This window comes from Hyaena hyaena, unplaced genomic scaffold (genome assembly GCF_003009895.1).
Source record: "Hyaena hyaena isolate Hyena2069 unplaced genomic scaffold, ASM300989v1 scaffold_129, whole genome shotgun sequence".
Lineage (NCBI taxonomy): Eukaryota > Metazoa > Chordata > Mammalia > Carnivora > Hyaenidae > Hyaena > Hyaena hyaena.
In genome coordinates, this window is record NW_024080763.1 from 838,805 (window position 1) to 863,889 (window position 25,085).

The 25,085-nt window shown below is 44.4% G+C and overlaps 1 protein-coding gene across 11 annotated transcripts in view; it reads left to right on the forward strand.

The window, feature by feature from the left end:
* Positions 1-3,344: 3,344 nt before the first annotated feature.
* The window catches only part of TEX36 (testis expressed 36), a 31,242-nt gene continuing 9,501 nt past the window's right edge, over positions 3,345-25,085 (forward strand). For 6 of the 11 annotated variants that reach the window (XR_005529440.1, XR_005529439.1, XR_005529438.1 and 3 more), the window contains exons 1-6: positions 3,346-3,615; positions 8,075-8,206; positions 9,142-9,222; positions 14,111-14,359; positions 15,299-15,371; positions 22,046-22,684. Coding sequence is in view for 3 of the 11 variants with exons in the window: in XM_039237895.1 (XP_039093826.1) it covers positions 3,565-3,615; positions 8,075-8,206; positions 9,142-9,222; positions 14,111-14,359; positions 15,299-15,334 (549 nt within the window). In the remaining 8 variants the exon portion in view is untranslated. Of the gene's footprint in view, positions 3,616-8,074; positions 8,207-9,141; positions 9,223-14,110; positions 14,360-15,298; positions 15,456-22,045; positions 22,812-24,667; positions 24,686-25,085 lie in introns of those variants that run through there. The other 5 variants (XR_005529444.1, XM_039237895.1, XR_005529443.1 and 2 more) reach the window with 4 other exon arrangements.

Consider the following 25,085-nt stretch of genomic DNA (forward strand, 5'->3'; position numbering starts at 1 on the left):
AGGGAATGAAAAGCAATCTCCCTTGAAGTCACTGACCAATAATTCGGACAGGTCAGGGAAGTGGTGCAGAGTGAGCTCTGCTTCATGCTAGCATTGAACTCGGCCTCAGTACATTGGATGTTTAGTTCGGGCTCTGCCATGTTTGGCTGTGTGACTGGGGAATCCAGCTGCTTGTCTGAGACTCAGTCTCCTCTTTCTTTTTAAACATTTTTTAAAAAATGTTTTATTTATTTCTGAGAAAGAGAGACAGCATGAGCAGGGGAGGGTCAGAGAGAGAGGGAGACACAGAGAGAGAGGGAGACACAGAACCTGAAGCAGGCTCCAGGCTCTGAGCTAGCTGTCAGCACAGAGCCTGACGTGGGGCCCAAACCCGTGAACCATGAGATCATGACCTGAGCTGAAGTCAGACGCTTAACCAACTGAGCCACTCAGGTGCCCCTTGGACTCCTCTTCCATAAGTGGAGATAATGGCTGGGGCGCCTGGGTGGCTTAGTCGGTTAAGTGTCGGACTTTCGCTTGGGTCATGATCTCACGTTTCGTGGGTTCGAGCCCCGCGTAGGGCTCTGTGCTGACTGCCAGCTCAGAGGCTGGAGCCTGTTTCAGTCTGTGACTCCCTCTCTCTCTGACCCTCCCCTGCTCACGCTGCCTCTCTCTCTCTCTCCTAGAAATAAATTAAAAAAATTAAAAAAAAATTAAAAGAAAAAAAGTGGAGATAATGGCTAATGCCTGCGTCGGCCTTGGTCTGCATCCCAGCAGGAACCAGATGGCCCACTCTGAGACAGAAGACAGTCTAATGAAGGGTGTCCTTCGAGAGATGTGGACAGGGTTCGGGGGCTGACAAGGACCAGTGAGAGCCAAAAGCCTTGCCCACCCCTAGGCCAAAGGGTTGGGGAGAGGCTGCTGTTAACAGCAGGAGCTGCAGCTGGGAGCCAGGGGCCACGAGACTGATGGCAGATGTAGGTAGAACAACACAACTCCTTCCACAGTCTGGTCTGGGAGGGGGGAGCCTGGGAGATCAAACTTTTAATGCAGGGAGGGGTCCCGGAGCCTATGTGTACATCTCTTCCCAACTCCATGTGCATCAGTGTTAGCTTAAAAATCATGGCAGAAGTATTTACACCATGGGAATTGGCCAACAGCACTAGTCAGACTGTCTCCCAGAGACCAAGTCATCAGCCATTTACCAGCATGCCTCACCTTGCCCTAGCTCTTCCTGCCCTTCCAATTCCCACTGGTTCTTCCTATTGGGTGAACCCAACCAGAGCCAACGTGTAGCAAAGAGGGTATTCAGTCTTTGCAGGCTGGCCTCCAGGGTGCAGAATGGGGTGGGGACAGGTAGAGAAAGATTTGGGGTAGGGGGAGCACACAAAAAGACAACGATGAGCACGTCTCTTAGGGGCCTGGTGGAAGTCAGACAGAGCAGTGAATAGGAAGGTACGTGGTCAACACTCAAGTGCTTTTCACACGTGTCCGTCCTTAGTTTTGCAAAGTCCTTTCCAGTTTGCAAAGTGCTTTTATGGGGTCTATTTCCTCAGTCGCTACAATGCTGAGAAGTTGACGGCAGACCTCTCCCCCCGCCCCACCTTCTGCCTGTCCTTCCTAATGCAGGGCAATTCACATCCCAGATAAGGGGGCATTTTACACCCGTCAGGGATGGCAGAGGCTTTGGTTGTCCTTGATGTTTGTTCCCTTTCAGGGTGATGGAACCTTCATCTAGAAGACCTCACCAGGACAAAGCCTAGCCCACAGCCTCTCTTAAATTGGGGTGTGACCCTGTGACCAAGCTGTGGCTCACAGGGTGAAGCGTTGCATAGTAGCAGCGAGAAACCTGCCTTAGGAAGAAGCAGCTGGGGGCGCCTGGGTGCCTCAGGCAGTTAAGTGTCCGACTTCGGCTCAGCTCATGATCTTGCAGTTCGTGAGTCTGAGCCCCACATCTGACTCTCTGCTGTCAGCACAGAGCCCACTTCGGATTCACTGTCCCTTCTCGCTCTGCCTCTCCTCCACTTGCTTTCTCTCTCTCAGAAATAAACAAACATTAAAAACAGAAAGAAAGAGCAGCTGAGCCAGCAATGAGAGCATGTCGTGAACCACGGGGCCAGGACTGGGCCAGTCCCGTGCTCTGGGACACACCCTCTCCATCCTGCTGCGTGGAGCACAGGAGCCACCTCTGGGCCACAGGAGGACAGCAGCAGAGTGGCGAGAAGAGCTTCACCTCCGGGACTGTCGGCTGGTAGCAGGCAGCAGCCTTCCTTTCCCCCACGCAGCAGGGCCATCTGTCTGGAGCTGGGACATTGGCTCCCCGGCACATAGGGATGCTGTCCTTCATCTTTTCCCCTGCATGGCTTCAGCCTCACGGCTGCAAGAGGACTGTGTGCCACCCCAGGTATCACATCAGGAGCCCACTTCTCTGGGCCACCAGTGCTGGTGAGGGGAGAGGTCCCATGTCACTGACACGGAAAGTCTTGTGTGAATACCTAGGTTGGTGATTAGGCGATGAGGACACATGATTTGTTAGCAAAAGACAGTGTTGGACAGTCTCCTACAGATGTTTCCTCTTATGATTTCATGGAATAGCCAAGAGAATTGGCAAGACAGAGCATTAAAAAAAAAAAGAGAAAGAAAGAAAGGGAGACAGAAAGGAAGGAAGGAAGGAAGGAAGGAAGGAAGGAAGGAAGGAAGGAAGGAAGGTAGGAAAGACAGAAAGAAAAGAGGGAAGGAAGAGAAAGGGAAAGAGAGAAGGAAAGGAGGAAAGGAAGGAAGGAAGGAAGGGAAGAAAGAAAGAAGGAAAGAAAGGGAGAAAGAAAGAGAGAAGGAAGCAGAAATCACACTGCTGAGTAGGAGAGAAGCAGACTTGCATGTCCAGGCTTGGAGAGAAAGTCCAGCTTTCAGGAGCAGCCTTTGCAACTTGTTGGGAGGCGGGCAGATGGCCCTCTGGAAGGCTCGTGAGCTCTGGAGCTGTCCCGTGACCCAGCGCCTGGTCCATTCTCTGCGTGACCCTCGTCTTCCTCATCTGTAAGTGCCAAAGGTTGTCGTGGAGAATAAGATAAAAACACGAAAAAGTATTCAGTTCAGCACAGCACCTGGCAGGTCATGATTGTTGCCTCCTCGTGGCCTCGGGGGTGTGCGGTAAGGCGAGCATATGGTGGGTCTGAGCTGAGACATGGGGGGAGGCCGGCGGCAGAATAGATGGTTACCAGGGGGGCATTCAACTCAAAATCATCAGTTCAAGGATTTAGAGGGTACAGATTTTGCCTTTATCTCAAGGCTGTCTTGTCCTCACTTGTGTGACCCAACAATGGGGCTTCCTGAGCGGGGGCCTGGTTGGGGCAGCTGCAGGGAGCCTGTGCAGGAACCCTCAGAGGGCTTAGAAGACCCGCAGCCCTCCCCCATTGTGACAGGGGAGTTAGAATTCTATGGCAACAGTGGGTACCCCTGGGCCTCCCCTTCTGGTAGAGGCTGAAGGTCAGGAACAAGGAAGGAGGGAGTCTCCCGGATGCAGAGAGTTTACAAGGCAATGGGGAGGTGAGGGAGCCAGCCTCAGCCACCTTCCGCTTCCTGCAGAAAATGGTCAAAGGGAGACGCTTCAACCCACCTTTAGACAAGGACGGAAGATGGGTAAGAAAGATGGCGGCTCTCTGGCCTTTCTCAGGTCACGTGGGTGTGGTCAAGCTCACAGAAGTGGGTCTAGATCCCGCTTCTGCTACTTCTTGCGGCATCCCTCTTGAGGAATCACCTCACCTAGCCTCAGTTCCTTCACCTGTGAAATGGGACTCTCAGAGCATTCTCGCAAGGATTAAATGCAAGAAATCTTGTATATAAAACACTCAGCACACTTGCGAGCGTCCCTTAGGCAGTCACTGCTGCGTGCTTTTTCCTTCTTCCATAACATCTATCTTGTAAAATGCTATATAATCTACTACATCACGCATGCTGTTTCTCTTCCCTTCTAGAATACAGACTCCGTAGGGGCGGGAATCTTAGTTTTTTTTATTTACTGGTGCATCAGGGCAGTAATACATAGAAAAGTTAACACTTTTTGTTTGTTTAAAAGGAAAAAGAAAAATGGAAAATGCCTTGGAACGTTTCAGTCTGAAGACTTTAAAAAACTGACTTACCCACTTGGGTGTGAGCTTGGCTAAGCAGCGTAGTCCTTCTAAATCAGTTTCTTTGTCTGTTACATGGGATCATAGTATACACCAAGGTTAGAGGGTCATTGTGTGGATTGATGACACAATTCAGAGTGGTTAGTATGATGCATGGAAACAGAGTAACCATTCATTACTTGTTAACTATTATATATTAATATACATAATATTATAATATAAAATAATATACATATATTTTTTCTTCTTTATATACCCTGCTTCATTCCTCAAAGATTTACCGTAATATATGGAAAATATTCAAAATAAAATAGGAAAGTATAAAAAAATAAAGCTTTAGATACAGTTTGAATATATTTTAGAATAAGAGGCTGAGACTGGGAAAATACATAACACAGGCCATATGGCCTACATGACAGCTATTTATATAATATCATCAGATTTGACACAGAGATTCCTGGCAGCCAAAGTAAAATGGGAAATAGTGTGAACTACATAACACCAATCAGTGTTGAAGAGAAAAATACACGTTTCTCAGACTAGCTTCCCCTCTTTCTATCATCTACGGTACCAGTGAGGACTGTGTTTGACTGCGTATCATACAAAGCTGACTACAGTGTCTTAACCCAATAAGGGTTTGTGTTTTTTGAGCAACAATAAATCCAGAAGATGGCAGCTCAGGGCTGGTACAGATGCTCGTGGGGGGTCATCTGTTCTTTTCGGTCCTCTGTTCTGTCATCCTTGGTGTGTGGCTGTTCGACTCAGGCGGGTAAATGAGGGGGGATGGTCAAGGAACAAAATGATAGCAGGCACCTGTCTGCTAAGTCTGTCCTTTTGTGGGGGGAGAACAGAGCTATCCCCGGGGCGCCACCCTGCAGACCTCTGTTTTCATCTCTTTGGGTCACATGGCTGATTTCATTGCACGGGAGTTTGGGGAGGTATTTTCTAAGCAGTCATATCACCACCTCAAAGTCACGGTTCTGTTATATGCGAGAAAGCAAGTCTTGCGATCCCACAACTTCCCAGAGCCCGATTTCAGGTGAAGAGGCGTCACTTTCCAAAGTCTGACTTGAGCACGTGGTGTGGGTCCCTTCCGCTGCCGGCACCCAAGAGCATAAAAAGAATAGTGCTGATCACGAAGTTTCCCAAAGTGACTTGCAGATGAGTTGGGAAAATTAAAGAAACTGTTGGCTTTGACTCAGCAGCTGCCCATTTGGGAGGACAGTAACTGCCACATTAGAGGTGACAGTCATTTTGCAGTTGACCTTGCTGGTTGCAATCTGGCTGTTGCCGGGTAGGAGAGGCTTTTTCCATACGCTTTCACCTTCCTGTTTAATATTGCAGTCGCTGTGTGATTGAATGCAGCACGAATCTCACCACCAACTAGTTAAAAAGCTCTATTTCATGGTTACAATATCTAACAGAAGGGTTTATGTCACAACTATCATGTTATCGCCATTCAATATATATTTTAAAAGAGTGAAATTAAAATGCTAGAGCCTTTTCCCCCCCAGTGATTTAGTCCATAGACTTCCGGAATACAAATGAACTCAAGTCAGTTGTCACTTAGCTGGTGAGAGGGATGGTTCCTGATGGTAGAAAAACTCCCACCCCCTACCCCCGATTTTCCATAGCTGCCTGGACAGGAATGTTATCACAGCCAGACCCGAGGAAGGGCGAAAAGAAAAGGTCACGAGTCTGGAGGCCCTTTGTATTATTTATATGTACTTTGGAAAAATAATTGTTTTAAAACATTAAAAAAGATAGCAGAATGAGGTAGAAACCTATAGGTTGAGTCCGGGAGATGTCTAGGGTATCTTGTTAAGTGGAAGGCAAAGAGCAGAACAGGATGTACCTCAAGGTCCAGGGTTTGTAAAGCGATGGAAGGCCCCCTCTGCAGGTGGCCGTGTCTGTGTCTGAGCAGGCAGCCGTGGCTATGGTGCTGTGGGGTGAGGCGAGGGGAAGGAGAAAGGAACCCAAAGTTACTGCCCAATAAGTAGGCGTTCATGACGTTTAGAAACCACATGTATAATGTGATCCTAGGTGTGCAAACTTATACACATAGACACATCCATGGCTGTACGTGCGTATACCGGGATGCGCCCAAAAGAGGGTCACCAGTGAGTTCAGGGGAATTTGATTTCCTTAAGTTTTTATGTTCACGTTTTTTAAAACCGTGAGTACGGATTACAACTGTAATCAGAAACAAATACAGTTTTTTGTTGTTGCTGTGAAAGAAAGGAGAATGTAATGGGTGCACTTAGTTAAGAACTGTGTAAACAGTGGAACATAAGAGGGGAAGGAAAGTCATGCTTCCTGGTTCCCTTCTCCATCCCTCCTCCCTCACGCCCCCCCCCCGAGCCTTGGTGTGGCTGCTGGCTGGGTCCTGAGCCCTGGCTGCCTGGGCGCTGGCTGGGTGCTGCTCTGACCCCCATCTCTCCTCATTCCACATGCCTTCATTCAAAAGTATTTCCTGAGAGTTCTTTGATTCGGATGAGTCCTGTAAGTTAGGCGCTGTTGTCTCGTGTGCACGGATTATTTATTCACATAAATGGTGTTGGCTCATGGATCTCATTTGGCTTCTATTGCACCTCCCTCCCCCCTCCCCCGCCCAACTCAGCACTGTGTTCAAAAGGCCACTCAGCGGCTGGGTGTCACCCAGCCCATTGCTTCTCGCTACTGCGGAGAACAGCCCACCGAGTATCCAACATGCAGGACATAGCCTCCCACCTTTTTACACAAACAGTAATGTACTGAACACACTCATGCAGGCAGTGACTAGGAGCCACGTGGGTGTCCAGTTCCGCTGTGACGTGAGAAGGAATGGGGGAGGAGAGCCATGCTGGCCAGGTCCCTTGTGATCCAGGAGAAAGGAAGGAGGCCTGGCCTGAGGCGTGGCGGTGGGTTTGGGGATCCAAGGAGGGGACAGCTATGAGCAAAACTACACCCTGCTAACAGGTATGGAGTGCTCTCCGGGGCAGGCACATTCTCTTTTCGTCACATCCACGCTGTCAAATAAGTATCGTTATCCCAATTTTCCAGACAAAGAAAGTGGAGCTTTAGAAAAGCGAAGTCTCTTGCATAAGGCTGTCCCCATAGGAGGGAGAGCCAGGATTGGATTCAGGAACTTTGAATCCACAGTCTGTGACCCAACCACCACATGATGCTTCCTCTCTTTGTCCGACGGCCTCGGTGCCCTAACCCTAGGGATATCCCCTGGCTGAAGAGAGCCGCCTCCTCAAAATTACCCCCTCTTCCTAGATCAACCCATACCTGGTGACTGATCAATGAGCGTACAGAAAGACCCAGTCGCCTCTCCCTAACTCAGGATGATTCTGAGAGGCCAGCACATGCCCAGAGTTCTCCGTGGGGTGGATCAAAGCCTTTCTTGGGAACTCTTTCCTCTGCCCGGTCCTGTTTCCTTTCCTCCTGTCCATAGGGAGATGCCAACAGCCTCCCCAGATAATCGATTATTATTATTAATATTTTGCTTTGTATCCTATCCCCTAGTTTTTCCTTCTACCCTCTACCATCCTGCCTTCTCAGTGGAGAGTCAGCTGTGTTTTCCTCCACCCCCTACCTGCAGGAGGCTGGCTCATCCCATGAACTTGGGCTAGATCCTTAGCCCCGGTACGGGGAGCTCCCTGACGGGAAGGAAGAGCTCAACACACTTCTATCTTCTCTGAGCACAAAGCCACGCCCTCCTCGCCAGGCCACAGGAACATTTCCAGGCTCCACACGGCAGGCGCGGCCCCCGTAACTTGAAACAGCCGGCAGTGATGGCCTTGGGCCATGACAATATTTTTTTGGTCTTGGAAAGAATACTTGCAAATTATGAAAATTATGCCATTTCCAGCGCACACCAGAAGCACCCAAATTGCATTTTAATCACGTTACAGAGGAAGCCCCGATGCTTGGCTCTGAGGTTCAGATGCATCTGGTTTTAATCAGGGAGTGTGCTGGTTTTCTAGTTCCCTCAGATTGGACTCACGCAAAAGACACCAGAATCCATCACCAGTGCGATGTTAAAAGAACCCCACAGTCCACGTTTGTCTCGGCAAGTGGAGGGGAAGCTACCACCCATCTACAAGGTTCGAGAGAAGGTGAGTCCAGAGCGCTGGCCCCGGGCCACACGTCCCCATGGATCTCCAACGGGGCTGCACCACTGGCATTTCTGGCCGGTCAATTTGTCCTTGGAAAGAACTACTCTTTTGTCATCTTCGGGTCCTTACATGCTGGTAGCATCCCAGCTCCTGTTCTGGTCACTGTGACACCTCAAACACTCCCCAGAAGGAACCACCTGCTAGTCCAGACAATCCAGTTAAGCTCATCTGTGAACAGGAAAACATCACCTTTGGTTACAGCGCACAGATCATTAACATGCACGTTCTGCCTCCCTGGCCCGTTCACGAGCAACTTCAGGGGCACGAAGTGGCCTCGGGGAGAAGCGAGGGTAGACTTCACCCTTAGCTCATGGATGCTGCCAACCTGGGCCAGGATCCTTATGGGTCAGATGAAGAAGTTTGGTCTTGATGGCCTCAAAAGTCCCTTTCCAGCTTTTAATTCCACGAACCTATACACTTTTCCTTCTGTGCCTCCAAAGAAGGTGTTTTGAAAGAGAATTTCTATGATTTTCCACAAGGTCACCAAGGTTGAGTTTTTTTTTTTAATTTTTTTAAATGTTTTATTTATTTCTGAGAGAGACAGAGTGAGCAGGGGAGGGTCAGAGAGAGAGGGAGACACAGATTCTGAAACAGGCTCCAGGCTCTGAGCCAGCTGTCAGCACAGGGCCCGATGCGGGGCTCGAACCCACGAACCATGAGATCATGACCCGAGCCGAAGTCAGACACTTAACCGACTGAGTCCCCAGACACCCACAAGGTTGAGATTTAAAGCCTTGAGTTGACACGCACCTACGACCTCACTGTCCTGTGCCATTAGCTCCTCTCCCGTGATGGGTTTAATTGTGTCCGAGGGCCCTGAAAGCACATTGGGGTTCTGACATGTGTCTTTTCAACTCTTCCCCAATCTCTTCCAGCAAGCAGTGGACAACAACTTCCCCTTCTCTGTACACGACAATCGCTACAGCTTTCAGAGCTCTGGATGCTACCTTGACTCTGTGAGTATTGCCCTCCAAATTACTAGTAAAACTGGGAGCGCCTCTGGGAGGCACGTGATGCTGGAGGACTTTCCCCCAAATTGGAACAAGGTCAAAATCCACATCTCATAGCAGGTTTAAAAAATGGAAGTGGCGCTCAAAGTTCCACGCAGCTTTCAAAGTCTGCACCAGCCTTCTGCCTATGTTTCTGTGTACTTCGTCCTTCTCAAAGTATGAACTGCCTCATTCTTTGAGGCACGAGCTTTCGTGGGAAAGAGGGGTTTCCTATGTGGACAGAACCAAGCCCCACAAGGACAGGTCAGAGGGAGGTGAGCTTACAAAGTACAAAGGGCTTCCCAGTGGGTGGAGTTGTCTCTTGCCCAAAGGTGGTGAGTTACCCTCAGTGGAGAAAGCAGTCCGATTGCACTTGTGGTGGTTAACACAGCGCTGTGCCGTGGAAATACATATCATGAGCTGCATGTGCGATTTGAAATTTTCTAGTCCCCACATGAAGTAAAAAGAGGTGAAATTCATTTTAATAATGTATTTTATTTAATCCAATAATTCCCCGAATTATCAATTCAAAGTGTAATCAATAGACACATTACTAATGAGATATTTTACATTCCCCCAACTAAGTCTTTAAAATCCAATTCATGGGGCGCCTGGGTGGCTCAGTCGGTTAAGCGGCCGACTTTGGCTCAGGTCATGATCTCGTGGTTTGTGAGTTTGAGCCTAGCATCGGGCTCTGTGCTGACAGCTCGGAGCCTGGAGCCTGCTTCGGATTCTGTGTCTTCCTCTCTCTCTGCCCCTCCCCTGCTCATGCTCTGTCCCTCTGTTTCTCAAAAATAAATAAGCATTAAAAAAATAGAAAATAAAAAATAAAATAAAATCCAGTTTGTATTTTACCTGTGGTACCTCTCAGTTTGGGAGACCCACACTGGCAGTGCTCATGTGGCCAGGGGCTGTCAAACTAGGCAGGGGAAAGTTAATGTATCTGGGGTAGAGGGTTGGATCAGGTGATCTCTGAGAATCCTTACCAAATCTGAAAGTCCATGATGATGATGATGATGATGACGACAATGACAATGATGATGTTACTAATACCCATCATTTGTAAAGCATTTGCCAAGTACTAGCATCTCCTACTGTCTCATTTAATCCTCACGACAACACTGCTGGCTAATTATTCTCATCATCCCCAATTTAGAGATGAGGAACCCAAGAGCAGTGATACTAAAAAGCTTGCCCGAAGTTACTCTTTCCTCCAGGCTACCATCTTGAAGCTAAATTGAAGTAGTTTAACCTAAAAAAAATCTGGTTTTCCCAGGCAGAGTGTTGAGCACAGAATGAGAATATCCACTCTGCAAGCTTCTCTAAATGGAATGTTTAACATCGTTTTTTAAATTATCAAAGTAACATATGTCCTTTACAACTTTCAAAGAACACAGAATTAAATACATTTTCTTAAAAATTTACACTCTTACTTTCCATCGTCACAATCCTACCTTGATGACTCCCAGATAAGGGTTTGGGGGTCAAAATGTGATTTTTTTTTTTGCAATTCACATGCAAATATACACATATAAGTGTATATCTTGTTAATGATATAAACAGGGTTGTACCACACGTATTTTATCAGAGCTATGTTAGTCTCATAGAAAACACTGGAAGCTTTCCAACTTTCTCTACATTCTGGAATGGTTTATATAAAGTGTGGAATTTCAGCTTAATGAGATTTAGGTAGAACTTGCCCATAAAATTATTTGAGTTTGAAACTTTATTAGAGTTTTTGTTTTGAATTTTTTTTTGTGCTGTTTTACTTTTTTAATTTCTCCATTATTAACCTATAGAATCAAACTTTCTATTTTTCTTTTTAAAAAAGTTTTAAGGGTTTATTTATATATTTAGAGAGCATGTGAGTAGGGGAGTGGCAGGGGAGAGGGAGAGAATCTCTGATTCAATCTCACAACCTCTAATGACTGTGAGATCATGACCTGAGCCAAAATCCAGAGCCAAGTGATCAAGTGACTGAGCCACCCAGGTGCCTTATTAAGATTTTATTTTAAAGTAATCTCTACACCCAATGTGGGGCTTGAATTCATAACCCTGATGTCAAGAGTCACCCACTCCACAAACTGAGCCAGCCAGGCACTCCTAAACTTTCTATTTCTTCTTGAGTAGATGTGCCTAAAATATATTTATTTGTTTTCAAATTTATTGGTATAACATCTCCTAAAATAATCATATTTTGTTGATCTTTTATATCTTTTTTGGTTGCATGTTTCATTCACATACTTGCAACTGTCTCTGTTAGTAAAAGTACTAAAACTATGAATATTCCTTAGATTATTGCTTTGGCTACATCTAAACATTTTTTAAACTAGAGTTTTGTTATTATTTGCTCCCAAATAGTCTATGATGTAATTTTTGATTCTAAAAATAATTTAGAAGAATGTTTTGAATTTTCTACACAGTTAGAATTTTCTCAGATCATCTTTTATTGCCAATATCTAGTTCTATAGGTTATGTAAGTTTTATAGATATGAATTTTGAATTATAGAGTTTATCTTTATTATCTTGTACACGATTAATTTTAACAAGTGTTTCAGGGGTGTTAACAAAGTTAGTTTCAAAGTTCTTTATTTTATTAAAGACTGTTAATTATGTTATTCAATTCCTTCATGACATTTTCTTAATTTTTGCCTTGATGTGTAAATTTTTCCTTCTAAGATTATTCTTGAGTTCCTAAATTCTTTTAGCCTTACCTAATTCTTTCTATTTTATATAGTTTAGTATATTTTTCTGCATAAAAACTCATGAATATTTTCTTTTCTTGGTGGCTTTTATTATTTATCAGTATGAGGTATCTCTCTTTACATACTTTCGTGTTTTTAGCCATGAATTCTAAATTGCAATTTAGCTTTGTCAGTATTACTTTTCTATGACTAACATTTGTTACTTATATTATGGTTTATTTCTTTGTTTTTATACTTTTTAGTCATTTTGTATTTTTTTAAGTTATAAATAGCATAGACCATTTTTTAAAAAAATATAAGAGTCATTTTTCTTTGTATAAGGATTCCATCCATTCACATTGTTATGATCATTTCTGTTTTGGGTTTTATTTGCTTCATTGTATGTTTCCTATTTACCATGTTTGCACCTTGTTTCTTCTTATTTCCCCCTCTCCTTACTTAGCAAGATTGAATTTATTTGCTCATGCTGATTTCTATTGTCTACCCGTGGTTGCCCTTAAGTATAAATATTTAAGATTTACATTGATATTATATTACCCTATGACTATAAAATGTAATACCTATAGTTACCCTCCACCCCCTAGCCCCCAAGGATATGGCAAGTTCTTCAGCGTACTGACCTTCCTCACTTTGGTGGCCAGCGTGTGCTGTCCCAACTCATGGAGGTGCTATTTTCATGGATAGTGTTCAGTGGTACCTCTTGGGGTTCAAAGCTGTCAAGTTGAAATCCTGCAAACTTCAGTTCCAGATTTGTTTCTCTCCTTCCCCACCTCCTCTCTCCTCCATTTCTTCCTTTTTGTGGAAGAAGAAATTCTTACCTGAAGTTTCAATATATTTCATAGTTATCAGCAAGTATTTAGACTTTCAACTTTTCTTTCATTTTTCATTTTTTTAAAAATTTTTTTATTTTTTAGAGAGAGAGCAGGGAAGGGCCGGAGAGAGGGGTGGGGAGAGAGAATCTCAAGTAGGCTCGGTGCTGCCAGTGCAGAGTCTGACATGGGGCTTGAACTCACCAACCGTGAGATCATGGCCTGAGCCGAGATCAAGAGTCGGATGCTTAACTGAGTCATCAACAATCTTCTGGAAGGACTAGGGCTCCCGTTGTTATTCCCAGCAAGTATTTAGACTTAATTACAAGCTTTCCTTGTTGCTTTCCTTGTATATCTTTCCCCAATTCATTCGTCTCTTCCTTTTCTTTTATTTCATTATTTTTTTCCTGGACTATCTGTAGGGATGATGTTAGAAAGGTGCTTGGGCAGTGTCTTCCCTTCCTGTCTCTAGAACCAGTGTCTCCTGTTCTCTCTGCCCTAGCGCCAGGGACCCATCGATGGGGACTACATTCCTCCTCAACCCTTGGACCTAGAACCTCTACACTGTTCCTGTGAGATTCTCCACAAATAGGCCCTTTACCAAACTCTCTTCAAGTTACCCTAATTTAAGTGTGCCACCTGCTGTCACTCTGAGTGCTACTGGACCTTATGAAACAACACACTCACTTTGCTACAGAGGATCCTTGACTTGCGAGTTTTTCAACTTCCCGTTTATTTATCGATGTCGCTCCATCATGGATCTACAATGATCTATAATGTAAAATCTGGATAATCGTTATGTCTATTTCCTTCTAGTCTTTTGTCTAAGCATGGTGTTTTCTCCTACTTATGGATCGGATCAAAAGCACAATTCTGAATACAGAGTAATTCTCAGGTTCACATGTGAGGTCCTGAGAGTTGATGAGGAATCCTGTGGGTAGAGCCCCACAGGTATTGCTTCCTGTGTGGGAGAGAATTCAGCCTTTCTTGGAGGGAGAACCATCTACCCCAGAGGCCGACTCATGGAGGTGCCACCCTGGGTGCAGAGAACCTGCCCAGGGTGCCTGGGAGTCTAGGCTGCCTAATAGGCTATTTTCAGCCGTAGTCTCTCTCTGGTTCTGCCCTCTATATCTCTAGAAGACCTGACCCCTTGGTGGGAGTGGGAAGTTACAAGAATGATCATGAAACACCACCAGCATGCTTTGAGTGCTGGTTTATAGGCCGGTAAAGGATACCTCATGAAGCGGTTGCCATATTGTGCATCCAGACATAGGACTTCATGTAGCTGGTTTTGTTAAAGACCTTAAATATTTTTCTCCTAATCTTATAATTTTTCTCCAGGGCCTGGGACGTAAGAAGATCTCCCCAGAGAAAAGGCAACAGGTGTCAAGAAATTTCAACCTGTGGGCATGTGACTATGTCCCGACTTGTCTTGATGGCTTTTCAAATAACCAAATATCTTACGTCTGTCAAGAAATCGTGGTGGTCCCAATTTTCAGACGCTTCCCAAGACATTATAATGAGATATGGAACTCTTTTAAATTTATTCCTCAGAGAAGCTATACAGAGTTTTTGAAAAAAAATCCAAAGGTAAGTTTCACTATTGACAAACGGTTCATTCTTCACGGGAGCCCTAATCCTTGCAGAAGATTGTTGATGGGTTTTGTAAATTGGTGTTGCACTGGCCCAGCACCACTAGTTGAAATAGGATTTAAGTTGGAGGTTAGAGACTGTACAAGCCTTATGCTGAGGTGACGTACTCTTGCAGCAATAAACGGAGATTAAAGTCCTTAGATTGAGAAACTAGAAAAGCTACACATTATGTTATCACTCCCCACCTTTAAAATATTTCTGTTTTTTAATAAGGTTGAAAAACACTCAAGTAAGTATAAAATAAAGATCTGTGAAGATATACACATTTTATTTTTTATTTTTTTATTTTTTTTAATGTTTTATTTATTTCTAGGAGAGAGAGAGAGAGAGAGAGAGAGAGAGACAGCGTGAGCAGGGGAGGGTCAGAGAGAGAGGGAGTCACAGACTCTGAAACAGGCTCCAGGCTCTGAGCTGGCAGTCAGCACAGAGCCCGACGTGGGGCCCGAACCCACGAACCGTGAGATCATGACCTAAGCGAAAGTCGGACGCTTCACCAACTAAGCCACCCAGGCGCCCCAAGATATACACATTTTAAATGAAAGTATATTAAACAAAAAAAATTTTTCTTAAATGTTTTATTTATTTCTACGAGAGAGAGACAGTGTGAGCCGGGGAGGGTCAGAGAGAGAGGGAGTCACAGACTGAAACAAGTTCCAGGCTCTGAGCTGGCAGTTGGCACAGAGCCAGATGCGGGGCTTGAACCCACGAACCGCGAGATCATGACCTAAGCGAAAGTCAGACGCTTAACCAACTAAGCCACCCAGGCGCCCCTTAAACAAAAATGTTTTTAAATGAACTTTAAAATGGCCGCATTCACTTGGGGTGAAGTTTTAAAAATTATGTAATTAATATACGATTACATTTCTCTTTTGAAAGTTTAAACAACACAGAGGAAGCAGAAGTCCCCCTTGATTTCATCCCATCTCCAATCCTTGTCCTGTCCCTGGAAGTAAGTTAATCATTTGTTTTTATTCTCTGCACTTACAATGTATAACTACATACACATTTTGAACATAAACTGTTATACAGCGCATGATGCTCTATAACTTTCTTTTGATATTTAACAACGCATCTTGGGAGTTCTTGGTATGTCAGTATGAATGGACTGATTTGCTTTTAAAACTCCTGCACTGTATTATCCCCAATATGAGTGTACTGTGCTTTTAGAAATTGCCTTATTGACGAGCATTTGAATTGCTTTTACTTTTTTGCTGTCAGGTCTGGTGCTATGTGAACATTCTGAACAACCTTTTGGGGTGCATGAGTTTATGCATCTCTGGGGTAATATCTGCAGAGTTCCCCTGTCAGTGCTGGCATTAGGTTTTAATAAGTACTCCCAAATTACCTTAGAGACTGGACCAATTAAACTCCTAGCAATGGTACCTGCATTTGTCTCTCCCCCATCAAATTCTCTTTTAGATATTGTTTTTTTTCTCTTTTTTAAATGTTCTTTTATTTGAGAGAGAGAGAGCGAGAGATAGCGAGTCGGGGAGGAGCAGGCTCTGAGCTGCCTGTGCAGAGCCCGATGCCGGGCTCGATCTCAAGTCAGGCAGAGGACAGCTACCATATACATGTTTGCACGTATGGGAGGATTAGGAGGAACTTAACGGAGGACCGTGGGGGAGTAGAAGGGGGAAAATAGGGGGGGAGAGGGAGGGAGGCAAACCATGAGAGACTCTTGAATACCGAGAACAAACTGATGACTGATGAGGGTGGGGGAGAAGGGAAGGGGGGTGATGAGCATGGAGGAGGGCACTTGTTGGGATGAGCACTAGGTGTTATATGGAAACCAATTTGACAATAAACTATTTAAGAAAAAAAAACATGGTTGCCCAGTATTTCACTACATGGGTGTGCCATGGTCCTGGAGTCTTTTGATGGGCATATATGTAATTGTTCTGTCTTTTCCTCCTATAAACAGCTTTATAGATAAATATTTGCATCCATCTATGAGCATCTACCATGGCAAAACTCATAAAAATAAACTTGTTCAACCAAAGAATATGTGGATTTTAAATTTTGGTTTACATTAACACTTAATTTTTAAAATTTTATTATTTAAAAAATTTTTTAATGTTTTTTAAAAATTTATTTCTGAGAGAGAGAGACAGCATGAGCAGGGGAGGGGCAGAGAGAGAGATACAGAATCTGAAGCAGGCTCTAGGCTCTGAGCTAGCTGTCAGCACAGAGCCCGACGCAGGGCTCAAACAAACAAACAGTGAGATCATGACATGAGAAGAAATAGGACGCAAAACCGACTGAGCCACCCAGGCACCCCACATTTAATTTTTTAAGTGTTTATTCATTTTTGAGACACAGAGAGAGAGCATGAGTGGGGGAGGGGTAGAGAGAAAGAGCAAGAGGGAGACACAGAATCCAAAGCAGGCTCAAGGCTCCAAACTGTCAGCACAGAGCCTGACACGGGGCTCGAACTAGCAGACTGTGAGATCATGACCTGAGTTGAAATTGGACGCCCAACCGACTGAGCCACCCAGGCGCCCCAAGTTTACATTACACTTAAAAAATTTTAAGATCAAATTTCCCAAAAGGAGCTATGCTCCAGCTTACAACTTCACTAACAAGATACAAGATATGGGCACCTCTGTTTTCCCACAACCTTGAAGTATCAAGTTTTTAAATATTTACTCATTTGTTAGCTATAAAACGGTATCATATTTTAATTTGAGTCTCTTTCATTGTGTGTGTGTAGCTATTGAAAAGCCATTTTTGTTTCTTTTGCTGTGAACATTTTTCTGTATCTTTCACTCATTTTTCTGTTGGTTCTTATTCTTCAATTATTTGTATGATTTTTTTTAACTTTATTTATTTATTTTGAAAGAGAGAGAGGGAGTGAGTGAGCAGTGGAGGGGCAGAGAGAGAAGGAGAGAGAGAATCCCAAGCAGGCTCCACACTGCCAGCCCAGTGCAGGGCTTGAACTCACAAACCAGGACACTTAACTGCCTGAGCCACCCAGGCACCCCTGGTTTCTTGAAATATTAAGATATCGAGGCTTTTATATCAAATGTGTTGCAAGTGTTTTATCTAGTTTGTTAGTTATTCCCTCTTTGTTAGTGTATATATTTTTAATTAATAGACTTTAGGCTTACAAGAAAATTGAATGGGAAGTGTGCAGTTCCCATACACCCACTTTCCCCACTTCCTCCCCGACCAAGGTTTCCCCCATCGTTAACACCTTGTACAGGTGTGGCAGGCACTATGTTTTTAGTTCTGCATGTATTTTCATGTCATAGAATGTATGAATCTCCTCTTCAATGGCTTCTGGATGCCAGGTGCCTTGCTCAGGACCTCCTTTGAGACTATGAAACAATTCTAAGAGCTTGTTGTAGTTTTTTTAATGTCCATTCATTTATTCATTCATTTTGAGATAGAGAGGAGGGAGAGAGAATCCCAAGCAGGGTCAGTGCGGAGCCCAATGCGGGGCTCGATCTCATGACCATGAATGAGATCATGACCTGAACTGAAATTAAGAGTTGGATGCTTAACCAACTGAGCCACCCAAGTGCCCCAAGTTTGTTATAGTTCTCATTGTTAATATATGGGGTGACATTTTAGCAAATGATGTTTTGGCACCTATTGAGATGATCATATAAATTTTTTCTATTAATTTGTGAATGTAGTAAGTATACTCATGGATTCTCTAATCCATTCTAGCATTCCTAGAGACAAACTGTAGTTGTTTATGATATGAGGTATTATTCTTTTTTTTTAAATTTTTTTAATATTTTATTTATTTCTAGGAGAGAGAGAGAGAGAGACAGCATGAGCAGGGCAGGGTCAGAGAGAGAGGGAGTCACAGACTCTGAAACAGGCTCCGGGCTCTGAGCTGGCAGTCAGCACAGAGCCCGATGCGGGGCTCAAACCCTCGAACCGCGAGATCATGACCTAAGCGAAAGTCGGACGCTTAACCGACTGAGCCACCCAGGCGCCCCAGAGGTATTATTCTTTTGATCAATAGAGGATTCGATATGCCAATTTAAAAAGATTTTAAAATCTATTTTTACGATGCCCTGACACTGCTTGTATAAATTGCTAATATCTTTAGAATTTGCCACTAAACCTCCTGAAGTGGTACAGTTTTTACTTGGATCTTTGAACATCTTTTCAATGTATTTTATGGAGATTAGTCTGTATCTTCTATTTCTTTTTTTTTCTTTTTCTCTAATTTTGGTCACTTTTTTACAAGTTTATTTATTTATTTTTTTTAGTAATCTCTACACTCAATATGGGACTCGAACTCATGACCCCAATATCAAGAGTTGCATACCCCTCTGGCAAAGCCAGGCAGAGGTCCCCATTTAATTTTGGTTTAGTATTATTTATAGAGGAAATCATCTGTTTTATATGGAGTTTTGAATTTGGGGTATTTAATACAGTTATTCTCTTTCATGCTTTAAAGTTATGTCCTGTCTTTTGACATGTTAAATGTTATTCACACATCTTTGCTCTATTTACCAAATCTACATTTTTGTTACTCTTGTTTGCTTTTGATCTCACTAATTTATGCTTTCATGTTTATGTATTCTGTTCTTGGGCTTATTTTTATTTTTCCTAGCTTCTCAAGGTGAAAGCATAACTCGATTATTTGCAGCCTTTCCTGTTTTCTTGTAAATATAAGCAAGGCGATCTTTCAAATGCCACTTTGTAGACACATCATGCTCATGTACTGATTGGTCATTTTATTTTTATCATTTCTTTAACCTTTTCCCCCCTCTTTAAAAAAAAGTTTTTACTTAAACTCCAGTTAGTTAACATAGAGTGTCATATTAGTTTCAGGTATACAATGCAGCGATTCAGCACTTCCGTACATCCCTGTGCTCATCACAGCAAGTGCTCTCCTTAGTCTCCATCCTCTGTTCCCACCATCCCCCCTATTCACCTCCCCCCCCATAACCACCGCTTTGTTCTCTATAGTTAAGAGTCTGTTTCTTGGTTTGCCTCTCAGACACATAGATCAATGGAACAGAATAGAAAACCCAGAAATGAACCCACAACTATACAGTCAATTAATCTTCGACAAAGCAGAAAAGTTATCCATTTCAAAGTAGATTGTGATTTTCTTTTTTAATCCAAGAATTATTAAGAAGTATATTTTCTGTGGGGCACCTGGATGGCTCTGTTGCTTAAGCGTTCGACTCTTGATTTTGGCTCAGATCATGATCTCACAGTTCCTGAGCTCAAGGCCCAAGTCAGGCTCTGAGCCTGCTTGGGATTCTCTTTTTCTCTGCCCCTCCCCTGCTTGCGTACATACAAGCATGCTTTCTCTCTCAAAATAAATAAATAAAAACTTAAAAAAAAAAACTATGTTTTTTTCATTTATTCTTTTGTTATTTTTCATTGTCTATATTTTATTAACTGATTAATTTTTGCATTCTGGTCAGTAATTAAGATCTGTAAAGGTTAAAAGTGTTGTGGCTTAACGTGGTCCATTTTTGTAACTGTTCTACGTGTTTGAAAAGGATGTGTAATTACCCCCTAAAAAATTTATTTTGAAAGAACTATAGATTCCTACAAAATTGTGTGTGTGTGTGTGTATTTTAAGCACTTATTTATTTTGAGGGGCTGGGGGAAGAGCAGAGATAGAGAGAGAGGGAGACAGAAAACCCCAAGCAGGCTCCATGCTGTTGACCAGGAGCCGGATGTGGGGTGAATTTCCTCCCATTTCCTCTCCCCCCACCCCCTACTCCCTGGTGCCCTCACAAACCCTCACTTGCCTCCCTCCTGCCTCACCTCACCTATCTCTACCCAAATGCCAACAATCTCCAACAAGAGTTACCCCAAATTCAATGTACTAGGGATGAAATTCACAAACTCGCCAAAAACATTTGCAGAACCAAATCTGCAATTGGGTAAAGGAGGGACATGGTGATAGGGGAAGATCAGCCTCTGCCCTTTGGGATTAAAGAATAGGGGGGTATGTTTACCATCGACAAAAACACAAATTAGATAACTTGCCCTTAAACACCCAGTCTTTTCTCACTTGTTTCCTACATAAAATGTAAATACCACTGTCCAACGACCTCACCTTTCGTTCTCAATCCGGTGAACCAAGAACAAAGGACAAAGCGCTTTAATGGAAGGGGAGCCCTCAGGGCCTCAGGTGGACGCCCCAAATACAAAGCCCACTTTACAGAAATAAAACTCTCTAATAACTTGGCACAATGTCAATGGCTTGCCATTGTTGGTTCTTTGTTTTAGTGCGTTGTTTTGAACAGAGGAATAAACAGCCAGGTAAAGAAACCCCAACTTACTAATCAATTACATGCAGGTGTTTATAGATTTCTGCTGTCTTAACGAATGAGACTTGGACTTGTGCCATCCTAGAAATGACTTAGACGCGAAAAGAACAGCTGATGGCTTAGTAATGCTCTTTCCGAGTCACACTGCCAGGTATCCATCCTAGAGTCATACCAGGGAGTTTCAGATGTGCATGTTGTAAGCATGTGCCTAACAACTGGCTTTCTCATTTATAAAAATCAGATCTCAGACCCTTAAAGATGAGAGAGTTAAAAGAGCAGAGAAGACGATTTCTTATATGAAGCCAGCTCTTAAACACTGTCTATTTTTAGGCAGAGAAGCACATTCTCATTTGGTCTGTTTTGACACTTAGGACTATTTTTAAAGACTGCCTTGTGCCGTCTCTTTGTTTTGCACATTTTGTCGCTGACTTTGGCCAAAGCCATCGCCGTTCTGGTGGCTGCGCACCAGGTTCAGATGCGGTGGCTTGCTGTTCCTGCGGCGGCTGATGGGCTAGTCACTCCCGGAACAATGTCCACTCGGCATTTCAGCCATCAACTGCAGCTCTGATCAAAGTTCAGGACACATCGCTGCTGTCCCGTGGGTCAAGACTGAAGGACACTTCACCCAATAACATTTTTTTGTTTTTAATCTACAGAACTGGTACCATATTGAGGAGTCCTGGGGGGGGTGGGGGGGGCGGGGAGCTGTGTGTGCGGGAGGGAGGGCTTGAAATGACAGGCTAAGTATAGGTTTCCCATATGTTCTGCTGAGTTCAGGGAAGAATCCATGCTGTTATGGTAACACCCTAAGAACCATAAAACAAGCAAGAAGAATCCATTTCCTCCTCTGGGCCCTTTGCTGCTGCCCACAATCTTTGGTCAGAGTGAGATATTGGGAATCCAAGATTTGGGTAGAGCCCGTTTAGCTCGGCTCTGGGTTTGGTGGCTGGACAGCATGGCTCAAGTCCTGCTTTTCTCTGGGTGAAGTGAGGCTGGCACTCCCGGACATTCAGGGTAGTCATTCTTGAGTCCCCGTGCTGCGCGGAGGACTCGGAGAGCGCTGTGTAAGTGTGAAATGCTGTACATTGCCTTTATAAGTACCTATCAAAACAAATGAAAACATCTCATTTAACACACAGTATTTAAGTAAACACGTTGTGAATATACCAAAATAATCCCCCCCAAATATTAAACAACAAATCAACTCCCTGTCAGAGTCTGACTCACTGAATAAATGGAATGAATAAAATCGTAACTCACACGCTTGACTACGGCTCTATGAAATTGTCGGATTTGTTAGGTGTAGTGTGTGATTTCTGTACAGAATGAACCAAAATAACTTCAAAGGCTGTATTCTCTCCCCCAGTCGAAATCGGACAGATCTGCAGGTTTCCAAATTGGGCAACACCGACATAAAAGCACACATCACGTTTTCTTCCCTTCTTTCCCTCGGCCCAAACGGAAGCCAGCTTCAGAAAGTCGGATCCAAGAAGCGTTACTTCGGCATCACCCGGGCGCTGGTCTGGTCACATCACTTATAGTGGACAACGCTGGCTCCCAGCAGAAGGACCAGGTATGCTCATGACCCAGGGTCATAGAGTTGTTCACAGGATCATAAGCGACAGCACGAGCATCTGGCCTTCCGTGCCCAAGAACACATCGCTATACCTTAGGCCTGAAGGAGAAAGATTGAAACTGTCTTAAATATTCTCCTGCTGTTTATAACCTTGGTGTGAGTGTCCAGGACCATTGTCAGCCGTGAGTGGCGTGTGCAATCCTTCCACACACGCCGTGGGAGTCCCCAAGGAGGAAGGACAAGCCTCAACAATATCCCATGGAAGAAATCGGACTGTTCCCCTGAGAACAGGCACCAACGTCTAACCTAACCAATGCCTGACATCTGTCACATTCAGAATCTTTAAAAGGAAGGATTTGGCCCTGCGCACCCACAGTCACTGGAGAGCTCAGTGTCGTTAGCCGATCAGCACAGCTCTGATCAAAGCAGGTATGTTTGCCAACACAACCTGGCCTGATTTCTAGCTTCTTCCTAATAGGCCTCTGCCCCCTTCCCTTTGGGCCTCGTGAGCCACATTCTCACGGGCACCAATTGAATAAATGTAAACACGCCCAAACACCACATGGGTTTACTCATCCCTCAACGACTTGCTTTTTGAGCCTCTGCCTTGGGCATTGGGGCACAGGGCTGAGCGGGGACAGACTCGCCCTCCCTCTGAGTGCAGTCCAGTGTCCCTGTCAGCCGAGGAAATGCAGCCACCCCCCTGTAAGAGTTGAGGTTTCTAGCTAAGAATGCCGATTAAGTGTGGATCAGGCAATAATACTTTGAAAGGTCATAATTATAATTTTATTAAGCTGTGATCAGGGAGATAAGATAAATGTCATAGGAATGTGTTTAATATTGGGTACATAAGATATAAAAGAACAATTATGAATTTGTGTTTCTTGCGCACATGAAAATTTGGGTCTGTGTAAGGGCAGAAGCAGAGCCTAATTCTTTATCCGCTGGATGAGAAATTGATTTTAATTCTTTCCCTGCTAATTAAAGGAAAATTAGAAAAACAAACTATTTGCTACAGCACTAAATACATTTTGATTACTTATGGATATAAGTAGTTATTTGGGTTTCATTTATTTACTCACTGAAAGCCTAATGATAGGTAAAATTAAGAGTGGGGTAATGGGGAGGGACTGTGGGTTTATTCCGCAGAGGGGATGAGGTCTGTGTTCCCATCGATGGCTGGGTGCTTGCAGTGCTCGGCTCATTTTTGAGAGACAGAGACAGAGTACAAGCGGGGGAAGGGCAGAGGGAGAGGGAGACGCAGAATCTGAAGCAGGCCCCAGGCTCTGAGCTGTCAGCACAGAGCCCGACGCTGGGCTCGAACCCGTAAAGCGTGAGATCATGACCTGAGCCGAAGTCCAGCGCTTGACCAACTGAGCCTCCTAGGTGCCCCGAAACTAATGATTTTTAACAAAGTGGCCTTTTTTCATTCTAGAAATGGCAATGATCACTTTGCTTTACAAAGCTGGGGTGGGTGAGGATAGATGGCTCTCTAAAGAGAAAAGTATTTTACTGAGGCCACATTCATGGAAAAGAACGCTTCAGTTTCCCCCCTCTGAAGACAAATTCCCTTTAGTTATTTATTTAATCGCTGTGATAACAACTTTTGCTCTGAGCTAAATATATGCAGAGATGCATTTCACAAGGAAAAGTGCCCACAGCAAAACCCAGTTTTGCTCCAGAGCACTGGTCAAGACTCACAACCCCGCGGGCTGGCCGAGGAACATGGAATAAGATCACAGCCTCCCTGTGCAGCGGCGTGGGGTGGGGGGTGTGCACACCCCCTCCTCTGCTGGATAGGAAAGTGAGGAGCCGGCTTCCACGGGCTCTGCAGGGTGGATGGAGAGAGATAGTATGCAAGTGGGGGGCGGGCAGAGAGAGAGGGAGACACAGAATCCAAAGCAAGCTCCAGGCTCAGAGCTGGAAGCACAGAGCCTGATGCGGAGCTTGAACCCACCAGCAGTGAGATCGTGACCCGAGCCGAAGTCAGACGTTTAACCGACTGAGCCACCCAGGTGCCCCGGAAAATGTTTTTCAAAAAAGCACATATATAGGGGCACTTGGGTGGCTTAATCAGTTAAGCGTCCGACTTTCGCTTAGGTCATGATCTCGTGGTTCGTGGGTTTGAGCCCCGCGTCAGGCTCTGTGCTGACTGCCAGCTCAGAGCCTGGAGCCTATTTCAGAGTCTGTGTCTCCCTCTCTCTCTGACCCTCCCCTGCTCACGCTGTCTCTCTCTCTCCTAGAAATAAATAAAAATATTTAAAAAAAAAAGCACATATATAACAAACATTCTTTATCCTTTCCCTTAAGAGACTGTACAAAAGCCAGTTTTTCGTTTTTAAACATTTGTACCCCCCCAAAAAAACCCCAGTTTTTGGAAATCAAAGAAACTAATGGTAACTAACGTCCCAGGAGCCGACTCGAACCCTCAAGGCAGCTGAGTGACTACTAATGGCCCCATAAAGCAGCGCCTGACCTCCACCTAATGCCTAATTGCTCACCGGCCTGCCTTTGTTCAGCTGGTGTCTGCTTCAGTCATCCAGTCAAACCTGGAAAAACTGTGTCCATTTATGGGAAAGTCAAAGACCAATACATAAAAAGTTTAATTTCCTGATTCCCCGAAGTCGATGGGGCTTAGAAAATACTCGCCAATCCTTCCAACAATGTCTCTCAAGAAACCGTGTGACCAGCCACCTCGCATCAGATTTCATTGCTCATAAAGAAGAATCAGATAACGTTAAGTGAAAAAAAGCAGGATACAAAGTGCACCGTGTTTACAGCTAAAAAGCTCTCTGCTTCAGGCTGAGGACTGGAACCGTAGAATCAGAAT